Source organism: Podarcis tiliguerta, assembly GCF_965153285.1.
Source record: "Podarcis tiliguerta genome assembly, chromosome: 8".
Taxonomy (NCBI): Eukaryota; Metazoa; Chordata; class Lepidosauria; order Squamata; family Lacertidae; genus Podarcis; species Podarcis tiliguerta.
The window spans coordinates 73,979,451-74,000,843 of record NC_139541.1 but is presented as its reverse complement, the minus strand read 5'-3'; the positions used below and the strand labels follow the sequence as shown (position 1 = coordinate 74,000,843).

The 21,393-nt window shown below is 43.4% G+C and overlaps 1 protein-coding gene across 1 annotated transcript in view; it reads right to left on the bottom strand.

Moving 5' to 3' along the window:
• The window catches only part of LOC310684624 (uncharacterized protein), a 211,110-nt gene that overhangs the window by 147,003 nt on the left and 42,714 nt on the right, over window positions 1-21,393 (bottom strand). The window contains exon 4 of the mRNA XM_083456033.1: window positions 8,181-8,327. Coding sequence (XP_083312159.1) covers window positions 8,181-8,327 — 147 coding nt within the window. The remainder of the gene's footprint in view (window positions 1-8,180; window positions 8,328-21,393) is intronic.

Sequence of the window (21,393 nt, the reverse complement as noted above, 5' to 3'; positions counted from 1 at the left end):
CAGAGTTAACCCTTTGCTAGCTCCGCTCAGTTTCTGAGGCTGACTGTCCTGCTGTGCTCTGGGGGGCCATGTTCCTGACGACCCCTATGGATCCAGCCACTAAGATGATCGCCACATCTTGCCTCACAGGTGGGACAATCCTACACCATGATATGTCAAACTACACATTCAGCACCCTCACTATGTAACCAGGATCCCAAATCCCAAATGGAGAAAAGCAATTACAGCTCAGCGACTCCAGTGTATGAAGTCTGTCATAGTTAAAGGATGCTATCGCTGGATTCCCTATGTAGAAAAAGTTTGCCTACATGGAGATAAGGTTCTGAAATATTTACCCAACTACTTGCTGGTTTGTCACATCTATGAGGACTTAAGAGTAGTTTTGTTCAAATATTTAATTCTCCCAACTGAAAGATGGATTGGGTATATAATTAACTTTCTATTAAGGGACAAGTGCCCATACACCTCTGAAAAAGTGGTCTGCCTGTCCAGTGATGATTAGAAGGAGAAAAAATTATTCTGCTTTTATCCTGTTTTATGTATTTTATATTTTATAATTGCTTCAGCTAAACCAATAAATAATAATTGCATTTGTACCCGAAACAGAACTAAGAACCAAAATTTTATTTCCCATAACCATTTATTTTGTTTTGTAATGATCATAATGAAAACTTAACTATTTGTTAATGATACACTATATGGTTCTTCGGGGGGGGGGCATCACCAGCCCTCCTAGCCTTTCATTATATCCTTCCCCCATCCCTTTCGGTTACTCCAAGCCAGAAAAACAGCCTAAGTTTTCCTGCTTGCCACATGCATTAGCTCTCACATTTCCAAGGATCCTGTCCACATCCTTGAGCTATACAAACTGAAAGTTATCGATTATCACTAGCAAGCAGGGGCCAAAGTTACATCCATATCTGGAAAGTCATATGCAAGATTGGGTCATCTCTTTTACCAGTGCCTGTCTAGGAGGGTTTAAGAAGAGGATATTGGGGACTCAAGTTCAATTTTAACCTAAGGAATTGAAGCCAAACCACTAATAACATGTATTAGCTGTTTTATTTTAAAAGCCTTATGGTACCACTTGAGGCTTGTGGCCCTAGGCCTCCTTTAATTCTGGGGTGGTATAAGCTCAGACAATCCATCCTGCTTCTCTTCCCTTCTGGAATGAAACTATTAACTACGTTTTGCCAGATAGCCAATGGAGAATGAGTAACAAGTATGGGCAAGTTCTGCTAAAATACCCACCCCCTACCTCCAATCCTTCCAGCCAAATATATTTATTGGTGAGGGATGGGGTAGAAACTTGAGAAGCATCCTTGGCTATCAAGGAAGGCGTTGCATTGCTAAATAGACCTAGATAAATTAGTTTAGCTTCTCCAGGACATCAGAAATTCTGCTGAAGCAAAGCATAATCTATATAAGCAAAATTCTTCAGTTTAATCATCAAATTGTAGAGTTGGAAGGGACCCCAAGGGCCATCTAGTCCAACCCCTCAGTTCCCCCCATGGGACTCGACCATGAGATTAAGAGCCTCATGCTCTACTGGCTGAGCTATAGAAAACCCACATAACAATGAAAGCCACAGTTGGATAGACCTAACTGTGGATTAGTCACATTTATGGAAGAGGCTATCAGGGGCTATTAATTCTGATGGATGTACTATTTCCAGTTGCTTGGGGAGAACAGTGGGAGTGGGCTACTGCCCTCCTCTCATGATAGTCCTGTACCCATGGACATCTGATCAGCCACTCCAAGAAGGATGCTGCTACACTGCAGGGTTCTTCTTGTCTTCTGAAAATGGAGGGTGGGATTTGAAGCAGGTATAAACAACTAGCTGGATTCAGTTCAAGACAACGTGGCCAAGGACAGTCATCACTAAGCAGAACAGCTGAGTCAAAGTATCTCTCCCTGTCCCAACAATCTGACATAATTAAAACAAGGAGGGATTAAGTTCCGGAAAATGATTTAATCAGCTCTCAGTGTTGATCTTCGAGTCCTTGTATTCTATTCAGTGCCTACCAGTGTGTCCCTGGCATCTTTCAACAGCCCTGAGCTATGTCTAGTTTGGCACCTGAGCAGTCACCTGAGCAGTACCTTGAGGCTTTCATTGCACTTTGCTCAGTATATTGCTCTTTATCCATGAAGGACCCAGCAACTTCCCATAGACTTTGGATGTGACAGTAAAAAAGGAAAAGATAAAGGAGCCTTGGATGGTTAAGTCCAGTCAAAGGCAACTATGGGGTTGCGGCTCTCATCTCGCTTTCAGGCCAAGGGAGCTGACAATTTTCCACAGACAGCTTTCCAGGTCATGTGGTCAGCGTGACTGAACCACTTCTGATGTAATGGTACACTGTGATGGAAGCAAGAGCCCACAGAAACACCATTTAGCTTCACGTCACAGAGGTTCCTCTTTATCTACTTCCACTAGTACGCTTTCAATCTGCTAGGCTGGAGGAGCAGGGACAGAGCCAGATGATTTGTAGCTACTGAGAGTCTTATTCTCCATCAATTTGCCTAATTGGTGGCATCCACTATGTCTTGTAGAAAATTCCATAGTTTAATTATGTTCAGATTTAAGCTTGTAACCAAACAGTGGGAAGAAAATATATTTAAGTGAGAGTCTGGATGGGAGGAAAAGTTGGCCATGGGAGAGGGAGGGTTCACATCCCCACCTCTTAGAAATAATTAAACCTGTGTTCTGGACAATGGCTTCAAGAATTTTAATTAATGGGTGTTTTGTTTTATTTTATTTTATTTTATTTTATTAAAATGCTTATTAAATTGAACCTCTTTTAATTTAAATATTTTAATTCACTATCATCTCCTCCGCTGTGTCTCATTAAGCAAACCACAAAACCAAATAATACTGATGTTAATAATCCACAAAGTAATATTTTGCTCCTGTCCTCAGCATTACCTCTAAAACCATTAACATGCTCACTATACTTTTGATTTTGGCAGTTCCTGATCACAACGTGCTGGCTGAAAATGGTTTGAAGTTCCCAGACTGCTTCTCCAAAGGGACCAAAAACCTAATAAAAAAAATTAAAAAGAAAGAAAGAAAAGAAACTCCAGCTAGTGGTGTAGGAAGTGTAGTGTGGTGGGTGCAGGCCGCCTCGGGTGTCACCCTGATGGCAGGTGGCACTCACCGCAGGGCCTGCAGCATGCCCAAGCCAGGCATCTCAAGAGCCCGCAGCCTCCACGCTGTCCGCCCACTGCCTCCGCCCCCCCAGCTGTAGGGCTGCCGAGGGCACGGGTGCACCGTTGGTGTGGGCGCTGTGTGGGGTTTGCCCTGTCCCTCGGCACCCCACCGTGGGAGTCGGAAAGTCTTCCTCCGCCACTGACTCCAGCCATCATTAGAGGAAGTTGATCTCTTAGAGTTCTCCATGATCCTGCAAACAATGGCCTGGTGGCCCTCTCTGTTGGCACATGCACCATCGCCGCAGCAGGGCCATTCCTGGGTTTTGGCAAAGTGGGCAGCTGCTCCCCCCTCCCCACAGCACCGTGGGCAAGAAACGCTCCCTAGAGCACTTGCTGGCCAAGCAGCATTGGGGGATTTGTATGCCAGCCAACCAGCTGATATTTCACCACACTGACCCCCCCCCCAAACACCATGATTGATTGGATTGTTTGCTGCCACGAGGAGGCGATATTCAGCAGTGATATTGCGTGTGATTTGTGGCTATGTTAAGGGTTAAGAGAGCCAGTGTGGTGTAGTGGTTAAGAGCAGTAGACTCGTAATCTGGTGAACTGTGTTCGTGTCCCCGCTACTCCACATGCAGCTGCTGGGTGACCTTGGGCCAGTCACACTTCTCTGAAGTCTCTCAGCCTCACTCACCTCACAGAGTGTTTGTTGTGGGGAAGGACGGAAAAGGAGACTGTTAGCCGCTTTGAGACTCTGTAGGGTAGTGATAAAGCAGGATATCAAATCCAAACCCTCCTCCTTCTCCTCCTCCTTCTGCTCCTTCTATTTTATCATATGACATCATCCATCAAACTCTGGGGGGTTGGGCATAAGCAATTGGCAGGAGGTATTATCCTTATGGGACGTGGGTGGCGCTGTGGGTTAAAGCCTCAGCGCCTAGGACTTGCCGATCGCATGGTCGGCGGTTCGAATCCCCACGGTGGGGTGCGCTCCAGTTGTTAGGTCCCAGCGCCTGCCAACCTAGCAGTTCGAAAGCACCTCCGGGTGCAAGTAGATAAATAGGGACCGCTTAGCAGCGGGAAGGTAAACGGCGTTCCGTGTGCTGCATCTGGCGAGCCAGCTTGTCACGCTGGCCACGTGACCCGGAAGTGTCTGCGGACAGCACTGGCTCCCGGCCTATAGAGTGAGATGAGTGCACAACCCTAGAGTCTGGCAAGACTGGCCCGAACGGGCAGGGGTACCTTTACCTTTATTATCCTTAAACTACTGGTGCCTGTTGTATGCATGACCAAGGTTTCCTGCCAGGTTGGGGCATGGGGCACTGTCTATGGCACCCTGTCTGAAGGCATATAGGAGACACAGACCAGTTGTCATGCCCTGGCCTGTAGTTCACTTTCAGGAGAGATGAGCTGGATGAGTTCAGGAAATCTCATATTTTAAATCATGATTTCTGTGCTAATCACACTTCTGCCTGTCTGGTCATATGTGCTCCTTGGCAAGGCTTCCCCAAGACATGTTGCCAGATGAGGCAAACCACAAAATTGTGCCTCCCCATTCCAGGAAAGAAGGGTTGAGTTAAGATCGACATCAGGAAGAATGCAAGAGGTGAGGAATAAAGAGCTACATTGGAAACAAGAGTGGGAGGAGATCAGTAGCACCTCCTATTGTAGGGTTACCAGATGTGCCCGGTTCCTGGGGACAGTCCCCCAATTTGCAAATCTGTCCCTGGAAAATGTGGCAGCGGCAGCCTCAGCAGCCCAGAGCCAGCCTATTAGCACAGTTGGCTCTGGCTGGCTTCAGGAGTTGCTCTCTGCCGTGGCACCACGTCAGCAAACAGCAAGCAGCTCCTGAAACCAACCAGAGCCAACTGCACTCCCAGGCTGGCCCCTTCTGGGCAACAGCCATTCGCCCGTTACTCCAGAGCCTCCCCTGATCTGTCAAAACAAAGGGGGAAGGGGAAGGAGATCGGGGAAGGCTCTGGAGTCACAAGCAGGTGGTGTGCCGTTGCCCAGTTTTTTTAAAAAAACTCTGTGCATCTATGTTTCACAGAGTGTGAGAGAAGGGTTTTGCACCTTTATACAATATGCATGTGTGCTTGGGCCCAGAGGAAAATCTCCACCTGGTGCCAGTAACCAGGTTGAGAGGTGGAGAAGTGGCCATCTCCCAGGATGAGTGGCTGGGTGAGAAATTCTCCAAAGTGAAAATGGGGAGGGCATGTCATTGGGAGCCAGGGAGTGTGCTTGCAACTTGTCAATGCTGTGACTTGTTTGCAAAAAATATTGAGGATGAAATTGCTTGCATCCACTGGAAACTTGACCCCTCTGTTACTGCAGATGAGTCTCAAGGGGTATGCAGAGCACAGTCTAGCCCTGTTGTCTATTGCCCAAGAGGCCACTGAAGAGGTGACCTGATTTTGGGGGAAGGGGCCAATCTGGTCTCTCAGGAGTGCAGTGCAGCTGTTTCTGCCACTGAGGCAGCAGCAGTGGGCAGGGAATTCTCTGGAGGCCAGATCTCCTGATCTTATGGATCCAGCCGCCTAAGATGGTTGTCACACCTAGCCTCATGGTTGGGACAGTCCTGCACTTTAGAATGCCAGACTACTCATTCAGCCCCCTCCCCCTCAGTATGTAACTAGCATTACAAATACCAAATGGGGAAAAGCTTTTACAGCTCTACAACTCCAGTGTATGAACTCTGTCATATGAGACTCTGTGTATGAACTCTGTGCAATGTATTTTGTTTTGTTTTTAACCTCTTTTATGTATTTTATCTTTTGTAATCTCTTTGGCTAAACCAATAAATAATACTTGCATTTCTATCTGAAAGAAACAGATCTGAGATCCGGCATTTTATTTCCCATAACCATTTATTTCGTATTGTAATGAACAGAATGAAAACTTAAGTATTTTTTATTGAAACATTGCAGGGTTCTTTATAGTTATTATACACAATCCCCACACAACTGTCATGGAAATTCTACTCAATATCAATCCAGAGAAGATCCCAATGTATAGTTAGCAGAGTAAAAACTTAAACACGTTTCAGGATTCCCCCCACAATAGACCGGAGGCAATTAATATTTCATCCAGCAGACTTTTACTGCTACTGAAGGCAAATGAACACAATGGTCACGTACACAATGCATTCAGGATTGGCACTGTCCACAAGAAATCCAGTTGCAGCAGACTTTACATAAACTTACAATAACTTACAATAAGTCTAAACCTTAACACTATAAACTGAACTCCACACCAGAAGAAAGAGATATAAAAAGAGAAATGAAACCCGGGCTCCTTCTGGCCTCTTAATATGACCTTAAAAAAGAGATAACATAAGCAGTTTAAGCCAGCTGTACTAAGCTTCTCTGAAGGAGTAACCTAAACATCATGACCCTTCTGCTTGTTTCTTTCATACAGAGAAGTTTCCAGAGCCCCCTTGAATTAATCAGAATAGGGAAGATGTCTGCAGGCAGAGAGCCTTCTCAGTAGTGGCGCCTGCCCTGTGGAACGCCCTCCCATCATATGTCAAGGCAATAAGCAACTATCTTACTTTTCAAAGACATCTGAAGGCCTCCCTGTTTAGGGAAGTTTTTAATGTTTAATGCTGTATTGTGTTTTAATATTCAGTTGGGAGCTGCCCAGAGTGGCTGGGGAAGCCCAGCCAGATGGGCAGAGTATAAAAATATTATATTGTTATTATTATACACCAGATCAATATTTTCTGCACCAAGAAATGCAAACTGACAATTCTGAATCCTTTTTCTCTGCCCCTTGCTTCGCTTTACTGCCACCAAAAGCAAAAAAGTAAGAACCAGAGATCCTGAGTCCTGGATTTCACCACTAGGCCTCTAATTCCCTCTAATTGCCATGAATTTTGGAATACACAAGGAGGGGTCTACACTGTCCCATTTACCCTTCATATTCAAGCTAGTGTGAGATTCGTGAAGCATTATAACAGCTTTCTTGGATAACTAAAAGGAGAAAGCTCCCCATTGCAGTTACAACTCTTCCATTTTCACGAAGTGCACAAAAATCTGCTGTTCCACAACCTTGGAAAGTGAAATTGTGCTGCTCAATGAGAACTAGGGAAAAAAGAAAACAAATGTTGACATGAGTCCTTTACCCAGGGAATAGGAGAGGATGCCTGTGATGCTAAAAAGGGAATTTTACTAAGTTAGTATTAAAATGTGCATATTTAAGAAATCTGAAAAATATCATAATTTCACTGGAACATGAATATACATGAATTCTGATGCACTATAAATCCTTGCAGTAATGGTCTGAGTTAGCCAGATACCGCTCATTGTCACAAAATTTAAGGAAATGTATTACAATCCCCTGAGCCCTGAATTAGCCCTGAGCGCTCACTGGAAGGACAGATCCTGAAGCTGAGGCTCCAATACTTTGGCTGCCTCATGAGAAGAGAAGACTCCCTGGAAAAGACCCTGATGTTGGGAAAGATGGAGGGCACAAGGAGAAGGCGATGACAGAGGACAAGATGGTTGGACAGTGTTCTTGAAGCTACCAGCATGAGTTTGACCAAACTGTGGGAGGCAGTGGAAGACAGGAGTGTCTGGCGTGCTCTGGTCCATGGGGTCCGAAGAGTTGGACATGACTAAACGACTAAACAGCAAAATTACAATCCTTTTCCATAATATGTTTTTTCAGGAAGAGGAACAAATTTTGTCCTGGACTACATTCCAGTGGTGGAGAGATCCAGATGCAACTGGGGTGAAGCCATGAATGCACTTTTTACTTTTGTTCAGAAGGGTATTTTATATAAACATCTCACTCTCAATCCTTCTTCTGGACAAGCTAGTGTCATTATGAGAGTTTAAGGACAAAGTCCAGGTAGGCAGAACACTAAGGAAGGGTGCACAGTGGGGCCAGTGAAAGATGTGGTCCCTCTCATTTTTCCAGCAAGATGCAAGGGAAAGGGAAAGGGTGGGAAGGAGAATAGGAGAACAGGAGGGAGTCTGCATGAACCATCTGATGACTAGGCCCTTTCCCCATCTGAGTAGCAATGTTACCTCTAAAAAGTGATCCTTGAAAATCAACACACTGGGTCTCATTCTCAAGGCAGTTGATGGTCTTCTCACTTTTACACTTTTTCTTTCCTTTGGAGAAGCAGGCTGGGCACTTCAGGCCATTTTCAGCCAGCATCTTGCGGTCAGGAACTGCCAAAATCAAATGTATAGTGAGACTGTTAATGGTTTTGTCTGTTTTTGTATCTCTGTGTTATATTATTGTAACCCACCCTAGGCCCTTATAGTTTTGGTGGGGTAGCTGCACATACTCATGGATGAAATATAATCTGGACACAATCTGGGTTCAGGACTGAGCATGGGACAAAGTCACCATTGGTCTCTGAGATGAATGACCTTTGCCCAAATTCGGGTGGGGGGGGGGGAGTGTGAACTTTCTTTTCTTTCTTGATCTCTCTGAAGGTTTTCATGCCATTGGTTATGGTGTAGCCTCTTTGAAATTATAGGATCTTAGATCCCTATTTTTATGCAGAAATTATGTCTCTCTTCTGCTCTTCAGCAATAACCTGTGAGTTTCAGTGAACCGCCCTAAGACTACCAGGTATAAGGTTAGTGTTAGGCAACCCATCCCTTCTCAGGCAGAGCTGTAGTTGCCCAGTAGGTCCCTCTTTTTCACAGTTTCTCCTCATGCCTGCCTCCCCATCCTGCCTGACTCTCCACCTTGAGAGTCCGTAATAGTCTTGAGCTGCTCACCCTATTTGAATGAGGCACAGGTCCTCTGAATACTGCTGATTGACTAAGGATCCAGGCCTTGGCCAAATCCAGTGCACAGCCTTAACATGTTAAGGATTCTAAAATGATGCAGAAACTTACAGCTGAGAGTTGCATTGTTACACAGTTCCGTCTTGCAGCAGTACTTCTTCATCTCAAAGAATTTATCATCTACTGTAGTGAAGCTGTAATGGCCCGAGACACAAGAGCTGGATGGCGAGCATTTATTCAAAAGTTGCAGTCGGGGTTTCACTATGAAAAAGAATTTGAAAGAAATACCCAGTTTGGGGGTGGGGGCGGGAAATAGGCAGGTCTATTGCTACTCAGGCACATTTGTTGCAATGGTTCCAAATTTTTTTGTATTGTCTGAATGAGGACCTTTTCATACAATATACAAAGTGTTATTAAATTTCTCAGTCTAAAGTGATGGGCTGTTCCTTTTTTATTAATTAAAATATGTATACACCACTATATCATAGAAAGAAAAAATATCAAAATGTTTTCCAGCTTTAATGCATAAAGCAGACAATAAAAACTGTATTAAAAGTAAAGAAACTGATATCAATGTATATTTAATGGCTAGTATGGGCCACAGATTTTGGGGATAACATACAATTTACAGCGTGGGAGAAGTTATGGGATTGGGGTTTTAAATTTACAGCATGTTACATGCTGAAAGAAAATTATTTGAAAATGATATAAATAGCAGTAAATTAGCAAAAATATACAAAACTGGGTCAATTGTATGTTAGAAATGTGGTGGACATGTAAGATAGTATTGGAGGTTCAGGAAATGATTTATTATGAGTTAAAAAAGGTTTAAAATAACTTTTTTATTTAAAACCCCCCCAAAGCTTTTCTTTTAGGAATCCTAGGTGCCGAAATCCCAAGAGAACAGAAATGACTAATTATGTATGCGACCACGGCTGCACGAATGTTATTGGCCCAGAGATGGAAAGAAGATGAACACCCTACTAGAGGAGAATGGCAGATTAAGTTGAGGGATTATGCTGAATTGACAAAAATGACTGGAAGAATCAGAAAACAGGAAGACTGGAATTTTAATAAGGAATGGGGAAAATTTATAGTGTATCTTAAAAACCATTGTAAACAGTCAAAACTTTTAGAAGGGTAAGCAGGGTGTCAGGGAACTGCCATCGGAGCAGGAGGGGGAGAGGAGGCTCCAGGACGATGGTGGAGAGGGTCCCAGTAGGGGGAGAGGTAGCCCATCCTCTGGGGAAGGAAATCAGCGTAACACCAGTGGAGAAGGGGGGCAGATGGGGGAATCGGAGAGGTGGCTCCAGGACTCTTCGCAGGAGACCAGCGGAGAGGGCATGAGTACTCCGTTGCCCACACCCACTTTGCGCAGAAAACTTCCGCGCAGGCAAAGGGGGAGGAGACTGGGCGTCAAACAGCTTCTATGCTGGAAGAGGTTTAAGAAACGCCCACTGACGGATTCTGCCAGCGACTGAGGCAGCCACGGAACTTGAGGCTGTCCAGACAGAAAGGGTTCAACCAGGCAACCTAGCCAGGAGTAACGGCAACTTACGCACGAGCAACCCCTAGAACCATTACACAGGGATTTCTCATTAATGCAAATCAAATTGTCCAAGCTTGGAGATCAGCACCCAGATCCAGCCACTGATTGTGATCAGGTGATGTTAGGTTCCCCATTTTCATTTACAAACCATTGTTTACTTCAGGATTGGGAAGCTGTGATCCTCCAGATGTTGTTGGACTACCTCTCCCATCACCCCTGACTGGTGGCCAGGCTAGCTGAAGCTGATGGGAGTTCTAATTCATCTATAGTTGAAGTGCTACAGCTTCCTCAACTCACTTTTTTCACGGCTGAGTTGCCCTAGCATAGACTTCTATATGCTAGTAGAACCCTTAACGTTCAACAATCTTAACCTGGATCTAATCCAACAGCAAAAGACAAAAAGGCAGGAAAATCTTACTTATATTTGTACGCAGAACACTGGCAACACAGGAATATTTCTTCCAGTCACAAGTTGTTTTAAGATAGTCATTGTATGTCATTCCAGTATTGTTAAAAGCATATCTGCAGTCCAGAGGTAATACTGAAGACAGAAGCAAAAGTTTACTTCATGGATTATTATGATAATTAACATTATTATTAGTTGGTTTTGCGGTTTGCTTAATGAGACTAAGAGGAGGCGGTGATAGCAAATTAAAACTTTTAACTTAAAAGGAGTTCAATTTTAAAAGCATTTTAATAGAATGAAATGAAATGAATAAACACTCATTAATTAAAACTCTCGAAGTCATCATTCAGAACACTGGCTGAATTATTTCCAAGAGGTGGGGAGGTGAACCCTCCCTTTCCATGGCCCACTTTTCCTCCCATCCAGACTCTCACTTAAATACATTTTATTCCCACTGTTTGGTTACAAGCTTAGATCTGGGTACAATTAAACTAAGACTCTCAGTGGCTACAAATCATGATGGCTATGTACTACCTCCAATAGCAAAAGTAAAATATTTCCTCTATCAGTTGCTGGAACCAACGGTAAGGCAGAGTGCTGCTGTGCTGAGGTCCTGATTGTGAGCTTCCCATAGTCATTGGGTTGGCCAGTGTGAGGACAGCATCCTGGACTAGGGATAACACAATCAATCAATGACACTTGCTCTTAATTTGTATTTTTTCCAATTTATTTATTTATCTGCAGTCACTTCCTCCCAGAAGCTCAAGGCTGTGTGCATAGTTCTCCCCTCCCCATTTTATCCGCAGAAGATTCCTGTAAAGTAGGTTAAGCCAAGGTATAATGACTGGTCTAGGATCCCCCAGTGAGCTTCATGGCTGAGTGGGGATTCAAACCCTGGCCTCCTGGATCCTTGTCTAACACTCTAATCACAACAGCACACGGGCTCTTTTAAATTCAGCTTCTCAGATTTCCACAACCAATGAGTAGTAATAGGGAATCCAGAATCCTCTGGATCCTCACCAGTGGGTTACTGTGGGTTAAGTGGGTTAATGTGATCTGTTCCAAGATAATAAAATGTTCCCCATCTTACCTGCAGAAAGTGGGGCCAAGAGGAGGCATGTGCTCAGGAGTGCCTTCATCCTTCTAGAAAGACTCAGAACAGAGATGGATGCAGGTAGAGGCTTACCTGGAGGGATTTATAGGCCAAGGACTCATGGTGCAGGCAACACTTGGGAACAAATTGTTCAGTGAGGTCCGGGAATGGGTGTTGTTTGTTCACCACCAAGATAAAGAGGAACATACTTAAATAAAGTGCCTCTAGCTGAATCTGATACTGTGCTCCTCTGAGACTTTGTTGTTTTATGCAGCCAGGCTACTACAGCTCCTCAATGCTTTTTTGTAATCTGCATTTTTAAATTCTTATTTCAAAAGCATGCGTGCCTTTCAGTTTTATTAGGCTGTATCTACATAGCATTTTTAAAGCAGAAATTTTAAAGGAGCCATATATTGGTGCAGGGCAGCAGGGAAGGTGTCAACTCCCCTGGTACGTATACTGCAGGATCAAGGACAGCTCCAAATAAGCAACTTTTCCCAAGAAGGCTGCAATGTCAATTGAGGACATCTGACTGTGTCCCTCATTAAATTAGAACAATTAATTTTGTGCTTTAGTTGTTCTGCTGCAAGCACTGTTTGAATGGCTTGCAATAATGTTTTGAAATCTCTTCCCACAATGGCTGAGACAGCAAACCATATTCTTCAGTGCCTGGCTATAGCCCTCATTTGCTACAGACATGTGCACAAACTGCTAAGACTATCACATCAAAGGTCTATGGGAAGTTGATGGCTCCTTGATGGATAAAGGTATATTCTGAGCCAGTGCCTCTGTCTTTGCTCTTACTTGATGTAGGGTCTTATCGAACTGCAAAGAACAATGTACAATCTTCCAGGCCACTAATCAAAATGCAATGAAAGCCTCAAGATACTGCTCAGGTACTGAAAGCCTCAAGATACTGCTCAGATACTGCACTTTGCTCAGCTGGCAAAGCTAGACATAACTCAGGGCTGTTGAAAGGTGTCAAGGGCACACTGGTAGGCACTGAATAGAATACAATGACTCCAAGATCATTATTGAGAGTTAATTAAATCATTTTACAGAATTTTGCCCCTCCTTGGTCTAATTGTGTCAGATGTCAGGACAGGGAGAGATACTTTGACTAAGCTGTTCAGTTTGGTGATGACTGTTCTAAGCCACATTGTTTTGAATTTACCCCTGCTAGTTATTTATACCCACTTGAAATCCCATCTACCATTTTCAAAGGATAAGAAGAACCTGGCTGTGCTCTTTTTTGCTCTTCAAGATATGGCAACCCTAACAGGAGGCATTGATGGCCACCAATTTAAATGACTTAAAAAGAGGATTAGAGAAATTCAGGCAGGGCAAAGTTACCCACAATGGCTATGTTCTACCTCTACTGTCAAAGGAAGTTTGCCTCTGAATACTTGGTACCTGGGAATTGCTGATGGACAGAATATTGTCGCAGTCGAAGTCAAGTCCAGCTTGCAGGGTTCCCACAGGGATCTGTTGAGATGCTGGACTTGAGGGGTGATTGCCCTGATCCAGCATGTTCACCTTATGTTTAACTGCTGAGGGACAGAGCAATACCCTCATTTCCCACCACCCAAGGTACATTTTAGTCACACACAGCACAGAAGGCACAGAGGACATTCTGCACTAAGCTGTCTATCTTGGGGTGCCCTTCGCTTTGCGTCATGATTTATGTTAGGCCTACTTGTTATTGTTGTTTAATTGTTTAGTTGTGTCCAACTCTTCGTGACCCCATGGACCAGAGCACGCCAGGCACTCTTGTCTTCCACTGCCTCCTGCAGTTTGGTCAAACTCATGCTGCTAGCTTCGAGAACACTATCCAACCAGCTCGTCCTTTGTCGTCCCCTTCTCCTTGTGCTCTCCATCTTTCCCAACATCAGGGTCTTTTCCAGGCAGCCTTCTCTTCTCACGAGGTAGCCAAAGTATTGGAGCCTCAGCTTCACGATCTGTCCTTCCAGTGAGCGCTCAGGGCTGATTTCCTTAAGAATGGATAGGTTTGATCTTCTTGCAGTTCATGGGACTCTCAAGAATTTCCTCCAGCACCAGACTTTCTTTGGGGGAGGAGGCAAGATGGCGACGGAGATAGCAGCATAGTCAGGTTCGCCTGCTTTTAATTAAGATTTTAAGTAGTTTTTTAGCCTTCTCGGACCCTAAATTTTACAGTTTTAATGATTTATTGGCTGCCTTATCACCTCACCACTGCCCCTGTTTTTCTTAGCTAACGTTTTATTGTTTTATTGACGACGCTGATAAACTGCTGGTTCTCTAAATGCCTCGCTGAAGAGAGGGACAAAAGGCTTTACCGACGGAGAACACCGAGAAACAAGGAGCTTCTGAAACTGAAGGAATCTGGTTTTCTTCCTCCTCCTCTTAGAATCCTCTTAGAATCTCACTCATTATTTCACAAAGCACCGGAGTTAGGTGCTTTGAAGACCTGCTTACCTTGGAAGTAGTCCCGCGGAGAACCCTCCTGCAACACCCGACGGAGCCAATGAACCGAGGTGAGATTTTTACTAACTTGTCCTTTACAAGATAAATAATGGTGACGACCAGGAGTGGCTGTAGAACACTAGGCTTTTATCGGAGTGATCTAGGACCTCTCTCTAAAGAGCAACCCTAAAGGGAGCTCAAATAAAAAGCTCTCGGCCCTTTAAGAATAAGGGTAAAGTCAAGCCGAGTGAGAATCAGCAGGAAACTGAAACTCCTCCCTCCTGCACTGAAGGGCCGGCTGTGCAGAGAGGGGATTGTGTAGAAGAATGCCACAACAAAGGACCAATAAAGCCCAAAGTAAATCCAAACATAATTGGCACAGCCACCGAAGTACTCCCAAAACAGAGACTTAAATCCCAAGCTTCTCCTGAACCATCCCGAGTCCGAGAAGTGGAAGAACTAATGTTAAAACAAATTGCAGAGATGTCTCCGGGAAATCCTAAAACATCAAGAGACTCCTGCTCCCAACTTGAGACAAATGAGGACGAGGACTTGTCAGTTATCAAATGGCTTGTGCTTTTAACTGAGGATATCGAAAATATAAAATCTCACCTGGCTACCTGTACAAAAATTCTCACTATAATGATGGACACTTACAAAACTCTCTGTAGGGAATCCAGCGGGGTGACTGTAGAAGTGGAAAGTAATAACAACTCCCTTCCTACCACCTACAAAAACAGATCATCAAGGAAAGCCAAGAGATCTGGTAGGACTACTGTCTTGAAAAGGAGACCCTTAAGGGTAAAAAAGAGCAGAAATGTTAAAAATGTTAAGGCAGTGCGTTACAAAAAAATGGATTTTAAAAAGCTTTTTAATCTTCTCAAGGGTATCCCAATAACCGAGACCAGTGGGAACACTGAGAAACTTCTAACCAGGAAATCTTCTAAGCAAGAACGTTCTATGAACCCTTGCCCTGACGCAACGATGGATTGCTTGGAATCCTTAACACCTAACTCCAAGCAAGACATTTTGATCCAAGATCCATGGTCTCACATTCTATCTGTAGATGAAACCAATCCCTCCAAGAAGAGAAATCTGACAAATCTAACAAATAAAAACTGGAATCTGGTGCTGTACCGAAACAAACTTGTTTTATCAAATTATCCTAAACCCCCAGGACTTCTGTCACAAGAAGAGCGTAAAGTCCATCTATTGACCCTTTTAAAGATCTATATGCTGGGTATACTTATCAACCCTACTGATTTGGCACAAGTGGAATATCTATACTTTAACGGACTCCTTGCCAGAGCGGTGGTCTCATTCTATGAGGGGAGACTGGCAAAACTAGTGTACAAATGTAGAGAACATCTGGAGACGAGTGGTATAAGAATCTCAAGGTACTTTAAGAATGAAGCACCTCCAATTCCACTTATCCCCCATATTGTAAATTTGCCAAAAACTCAACATGAGATTGATCAACACGTTCTAATTGATATAAACTCTGCGGAGGACATCTCCAAACATCCTACTGGTCTGGTTGCCAAGGACTCTCAAAGTTTGGACTTCCTTGGGCCCAGGTATGCGGAGAATCAGGGAATTGACCTAGATAGCTTTGATAATAACTTACTCCACTCCTATAGCATCCTTCCGCAAGAAGTTCAGAAAGAAATACTCCATAAAATTAATACCCTTTACTTCTGCCTGACAAAAGTGACGGAGGAACAGCTGAGATTACCTAAACAAAATATGCTTGATAGAGACTGTGGTCCAGATTCTGTCCCACGCTTATACCACCAAGAATTGGACCTGTGGGTTGGGAAGGCACCCACCCCTACCAGCCAACTGGTTGTTGCTGAGATGAATCCACTCCTCCATACTCTGGAGACGGAAATCCCATCACCAGACCCATCTATCATGCACCCCATCTCTGAGGCAAATATGATTACAACATCTGCCTGGGACAAAATGAGGGAACTCAACGAATCTGAATTAGGCTCTCCATGTAAAGTGCCCCATATGGGTCCACTTACTTGTAATTTTATCAACCCACTCGCTTCTAACGTGTGCAAGTTGAATAAATCCATAGATACCATCGAACCGGTAATAGAATCAGCTGAACCAGAACAACAAATGAGAGACGACTCCACTTTACTTTTAGCCCCGAAGAATGATCTGGTTGAAGACCCGACAGGTCGTATTAACAAAATTATTCAAACAACTAATGATCACTCAACTAGTGACACGATACCTGTTGACTTAATTTCGCTCTCTCTAAGTAATACCACCTAATTCTACCATCTGGCTCTGAAAAGTTGACTATCTTAGGCCAAACATCTGCCTTTAGCGAGACGAGTGGCACGACTTAACAGCCAAACCACCCCAATAAATCTAAACAGTTGGGATGTATAGCACGATTGCCACCTTCTCAAAGGAAAATTACTGATTTTTTTAGAAGCTGAAACTCCCCCAAAGTTAGAATCCTATTCCCATATGACCTAATTACCTAACGACCAACCCAGCCACCCTTCGATGTCATTTTTATGCTGGAATATTGCGGGATGGAGGGGGAAGAAATCTGATCCAGACTTCTTAAAATTTGTTAATTTATTCCAAGTAATTCTCCTACAAGAAACTTGGGAAGAGGAGGTGATTGACATAAATGGATACGATACCATTTTGCTTCCAGCTAGCCCCTCTCTTAAAGGTGGATGCCCTAGGGGAGGTTTGGTAATAGCCATTTCCCTCAAACTGCAAGCAAAACTTACACTTGTCAAATCTTCCTCTCCTTACGCGATTACAGGATTGATTTCAGGAGGGAAATTTCAATTACTGGTAACAAATGTTTATTTCCCCCCTGGGGGGCAGGTAGTGGATCTCCATTCCAAATGGGAGACACTTGAAGAACACCTAACTCACTGTTATACTAAGTTCCCAAACATTTCAGCAGTCATGGGAGGTGATTTTAATGCTCGTACAGCTGCAAACTGGGAAGCGCTAGGCAAGGCCAAATAGTGGGTCATACCTGATCACCAGAACTTGGATTTCTCCCCCCATATACAGAGAAAATCGAAAGATAATAGGGTTAACGAAGCGGGAACCCTTCTTTATCAGCTGATTTTACATCTGAATTTGAGAATTTTAAATGGAAATTGTCCCCCGGATATTCCGGGTGAGTTTACTCATTTGAGCACACTTACAAATAGTGTTCTCGATTATTTTATTGTTTCCAGAGATTTATTCCCAAAATTTTCTTATTTTAAAATAGAAAACATCCAAATGAGCGACCATCTCCCCTTGAGTGCCAAGCTTTCCCTTGACTGGCAGCCCATCAAGTCTAGACACCCCATATATATGGGAATTAATACTGCAGAACAAGTGAGAGCAATAAAATGGTCAGTAACTCAAGACCAAAAATATATGGAATTCTTCCAACGAGAAAATTCAAACTCATGTTGTTTTAGATTCAGATCTGTACGGGCATGAACAAATCATTAATTCATTCTCTTTGCTTACAGAAGATCTTATGTCCTTCTTTACAGTACCAGCCATCCAAGTAAATCGGGCCCATTTTAAGACCGGTGCCCCCTGGTTTAACTTAAAATGCAAACAAGCTAGACGACATCTCTGTGCCATTTACAATGAATATAAATCTTCTGGCGCCTTAGTATTACCTAGGAAATACCAACAAGCAAAAACAGCATATAAGCAAGCCCAGAGAATGGCTAAGCAAGAGTGGCAACAAAATCGCTGGCAGGCGCTAATAGTCGCCTCTGGTTCAGGTACCTCACTGCCATTTTGGCAATTGGTTAATAGAAGATCATGGAGATATCCCTTAACAATAATTCCTGCCCTGGTCTGGGAATCCTTTTTAAGGAATTATTTTGCGTCACCAGATTCCAATACCAACGCCCTTGATGATGTATTTGACCATCTCCACATCTGGCCTCCTATTGACCCCGATGAAATCTTGAATTTAATCTCTAAACTTAAAATCGGCAAAGCCCCTGGGCCAGATTTGGTTCCGGCGGAAGCTATAAAACTACATTCTGACTGGTGGGCAAAAATCCTGGCTGTTACTTTCGATGCTATTAATGCAACTGGAAGAGTACCAAAAATATGGAAGGACGCTATTATAATTCCAATATATAAAAAAGGCTCCCCAGACAATCGGGAGAATTACAGGAATATTAGTTTATTGTCAATAGTTGGAAAGATATACGCACGTTTTCTGCTGAATAGACTTACCCACTGGGCTGAAGAAAAGAAACTGATAGGCCCTGAGCAAGCAGGATTCAGACTGAACCAGTCAACTACAGACCATGTTTTAGTCCTGCACCATCTAGCCCGGAAATACTCCTCTTCAAACCGAGGCCAAACTCTGTGCGGCTTTTATCGACCTTGAGGCGGCATTCGACAGCATCCCCAGAAGGTTACTCTGGGAAAAGTTGGCCCGATGGGGAATTGATAGAAGACTTTTATGGTTAATAATCCAGCTGCATGAGGGGTCGGCTGCTAGGGTGAGAATAACCCCAGCCGGCGACCTCACTAACTCTGTGCCCATCAACAGAGGAGTCCGGCAAGGATGTATTCTAGCTCCTTTTCTTTTCAATTTATTCATTAGTGACATGAGGATACCATTGGCTGAATCCCAGGAAATCACCCATGCCCCCCACCTCGCAAACTATCGCTGCCCACTATTACTCTATGCTGATGATGCTGTGATCTTATCCTTCTCAAGAATTGGCCTCAGGAGAGCACTAAAATTCTTTGTTTCATATTGTAAAACAAATTCACTCACTATAAATCAATCTAAATCAAAAGTACTAATCTTCTCAGAAAGTCGGAAATCCTATAAGTGGCAATTAGATGGAAAACCTATTGAACAGGTCTATAAATTTCAATACCTGGGAGTTTTTCTCCAATACAATCTGGGTTGGAAGGCCCATATTGCACATATCTTAAACAAGGCCAAAGCCCTATCCTTTGCGCTTTTGCGCTTTTTCTTTTCGGACGAGGCTCTTCATGTTCCATCTGCCCTGAAAGTATTCAAGGCTAAAGTAATTGCAACATTGGCATATGCTGTTCCTTTATGGGGGACCGCAGTAAACTTGATGCCCTTGGAGGTAATTCAAAATCAATTTCTAAGATGACTGCTAAAACTTCCTCAGTGCGTTAGTAATGCAGCTATTCGCTTAGAATTAAAAACTACATCTTTAGAAAATACTCTTTGGAGGCGCAGGCTTTGCTACTGGTTGTCCTTAAGGCATAGGCTCCCGAATCTGTATTTGATCCAATGCCTCTGGAGAGATAATTTTCCCGTCCTAGGGGCAAAAGAGATCCATTCTAAAGTAGTGACCTATGGATTGTCTCCATCAGAATTATTGGAATTGGACCTAGCCACAGCAAAAAAAAACCTCACTCAAAAACTTGAGGAGATTGACTTACAACAAAACATCATTTTAGGCAGTGGCACTTGCTCACCATTAAATTTTGGCATAGTGCCCTCACAGCAGATACCATCTTATTTGACTTCTTTGTCTGTAGATATGCCTTTATTAAGGCAAGATTTAACGCCTTTCCTTCCAATGTCCTGAATAATAGATTCTCCAATGGTCGGATCTCAGCGCTGTGTGCATGTGATAATAGATCTATAGAATCTTTACAACATATACTATTCTGTTGTCCACTACATTCAGTTTCTCGGATCAGATTTTTGTCCCCTTTATTATTGGAAATCTCAGGTGACTCTTTGGAAACACAGCTAATGCATTTATTGCAAGATTCTGATCCGAGTAGATCCCTTTCTATTGCCAGATTTCTGATAACAGTATTAGCCTATAAAATGAAAAATTGATTACTCTATGACTATTGATTATTGATTTTGTTTAAATAATATTGATTTCTACTGATAATTTGATATTTTAAGCGCTATATTGTTTTTATTTTAATGGAATTTAGAAATTTTTGGTCTGAGATGTACTTGATTTTAACGTAATTTAATTTATTAATTTTATCTTGTTATACCTGTGTTGCTGTATGATGTATCTTCCTCCAGCACCATAATTCAAAAGCATCAATTCCTCAGCGATCAGCCTTCTTTATGGTCCAGCTCTGGCTTTGGGAAGAAGAGCGTTGTAATGTAGGACCCTGTCAGAATCCTCACACCTTCTTCCAGAAGCTGTACAAATGCCTCCTTTTACTGCTTTTTTCAGACCAGAAAAAAGGGGCTTGCCCAACCCTTGCACTCTTCCCACACCTCTGCATTGTTTAGCCTAGGCAGTAGTCTAAACCAAATGTGCAAAGAAGAAATATATACAGTGGTGCCCCGCAAGACGAATGCCTCGCAAGGCGGAAAACCCGCTCGACGAAAGGGTTTTCCGTTTTGGAGGTGCTTCGCAAAACGAATTTGCTATGGGCTTGCTTCGCAAGACGAAAATGTCTTGCTAGTTCCTGCGGGGTTTTTTTCATCCCCCCCCCTTTTTCCCAAGCCGCTAAGCCACTTAACAGCTGATCCGCTAAGCCGCTTATCAGCTGATCCGCTAAGCCCGCTAAGCCGCTAATAGCGCTAATCCGCTAAGCCGCTAATGGGCTTGCTTCGCAAGACGAAGAGACTTGCGGAACGGATTCTTTTCGTCTTGCGAGGTACCACTGTACTCAGAAAAGCCCTCATAATGGCAGAGTGATCAAAAGCCAAGGAGTAATGAACCAGCAGGTGACCTATGGAAGAAGAAAGAGTTGACTTGGACAGATTTATGGGCCAAGGAAATGTACCAACTAGGAAGGACTGTTCCAGTGAGGAGCAGGAAGCTATGGAAATAGAGAGTTCATGCTTTCCCAGAAATCCTATATTTCTATATTGTAACACAAAGCTCTTCTTTCATATTGGATGCAATCTTTCTAAGGAACTCTGTGGGAGTCAGCCAGATGCCTCTTCCAGTCCAACCACACTTACATTGTCAGTGAACAGGTACTTTAAATGAATATGTTTGTCTCTCGGGCTTTATGA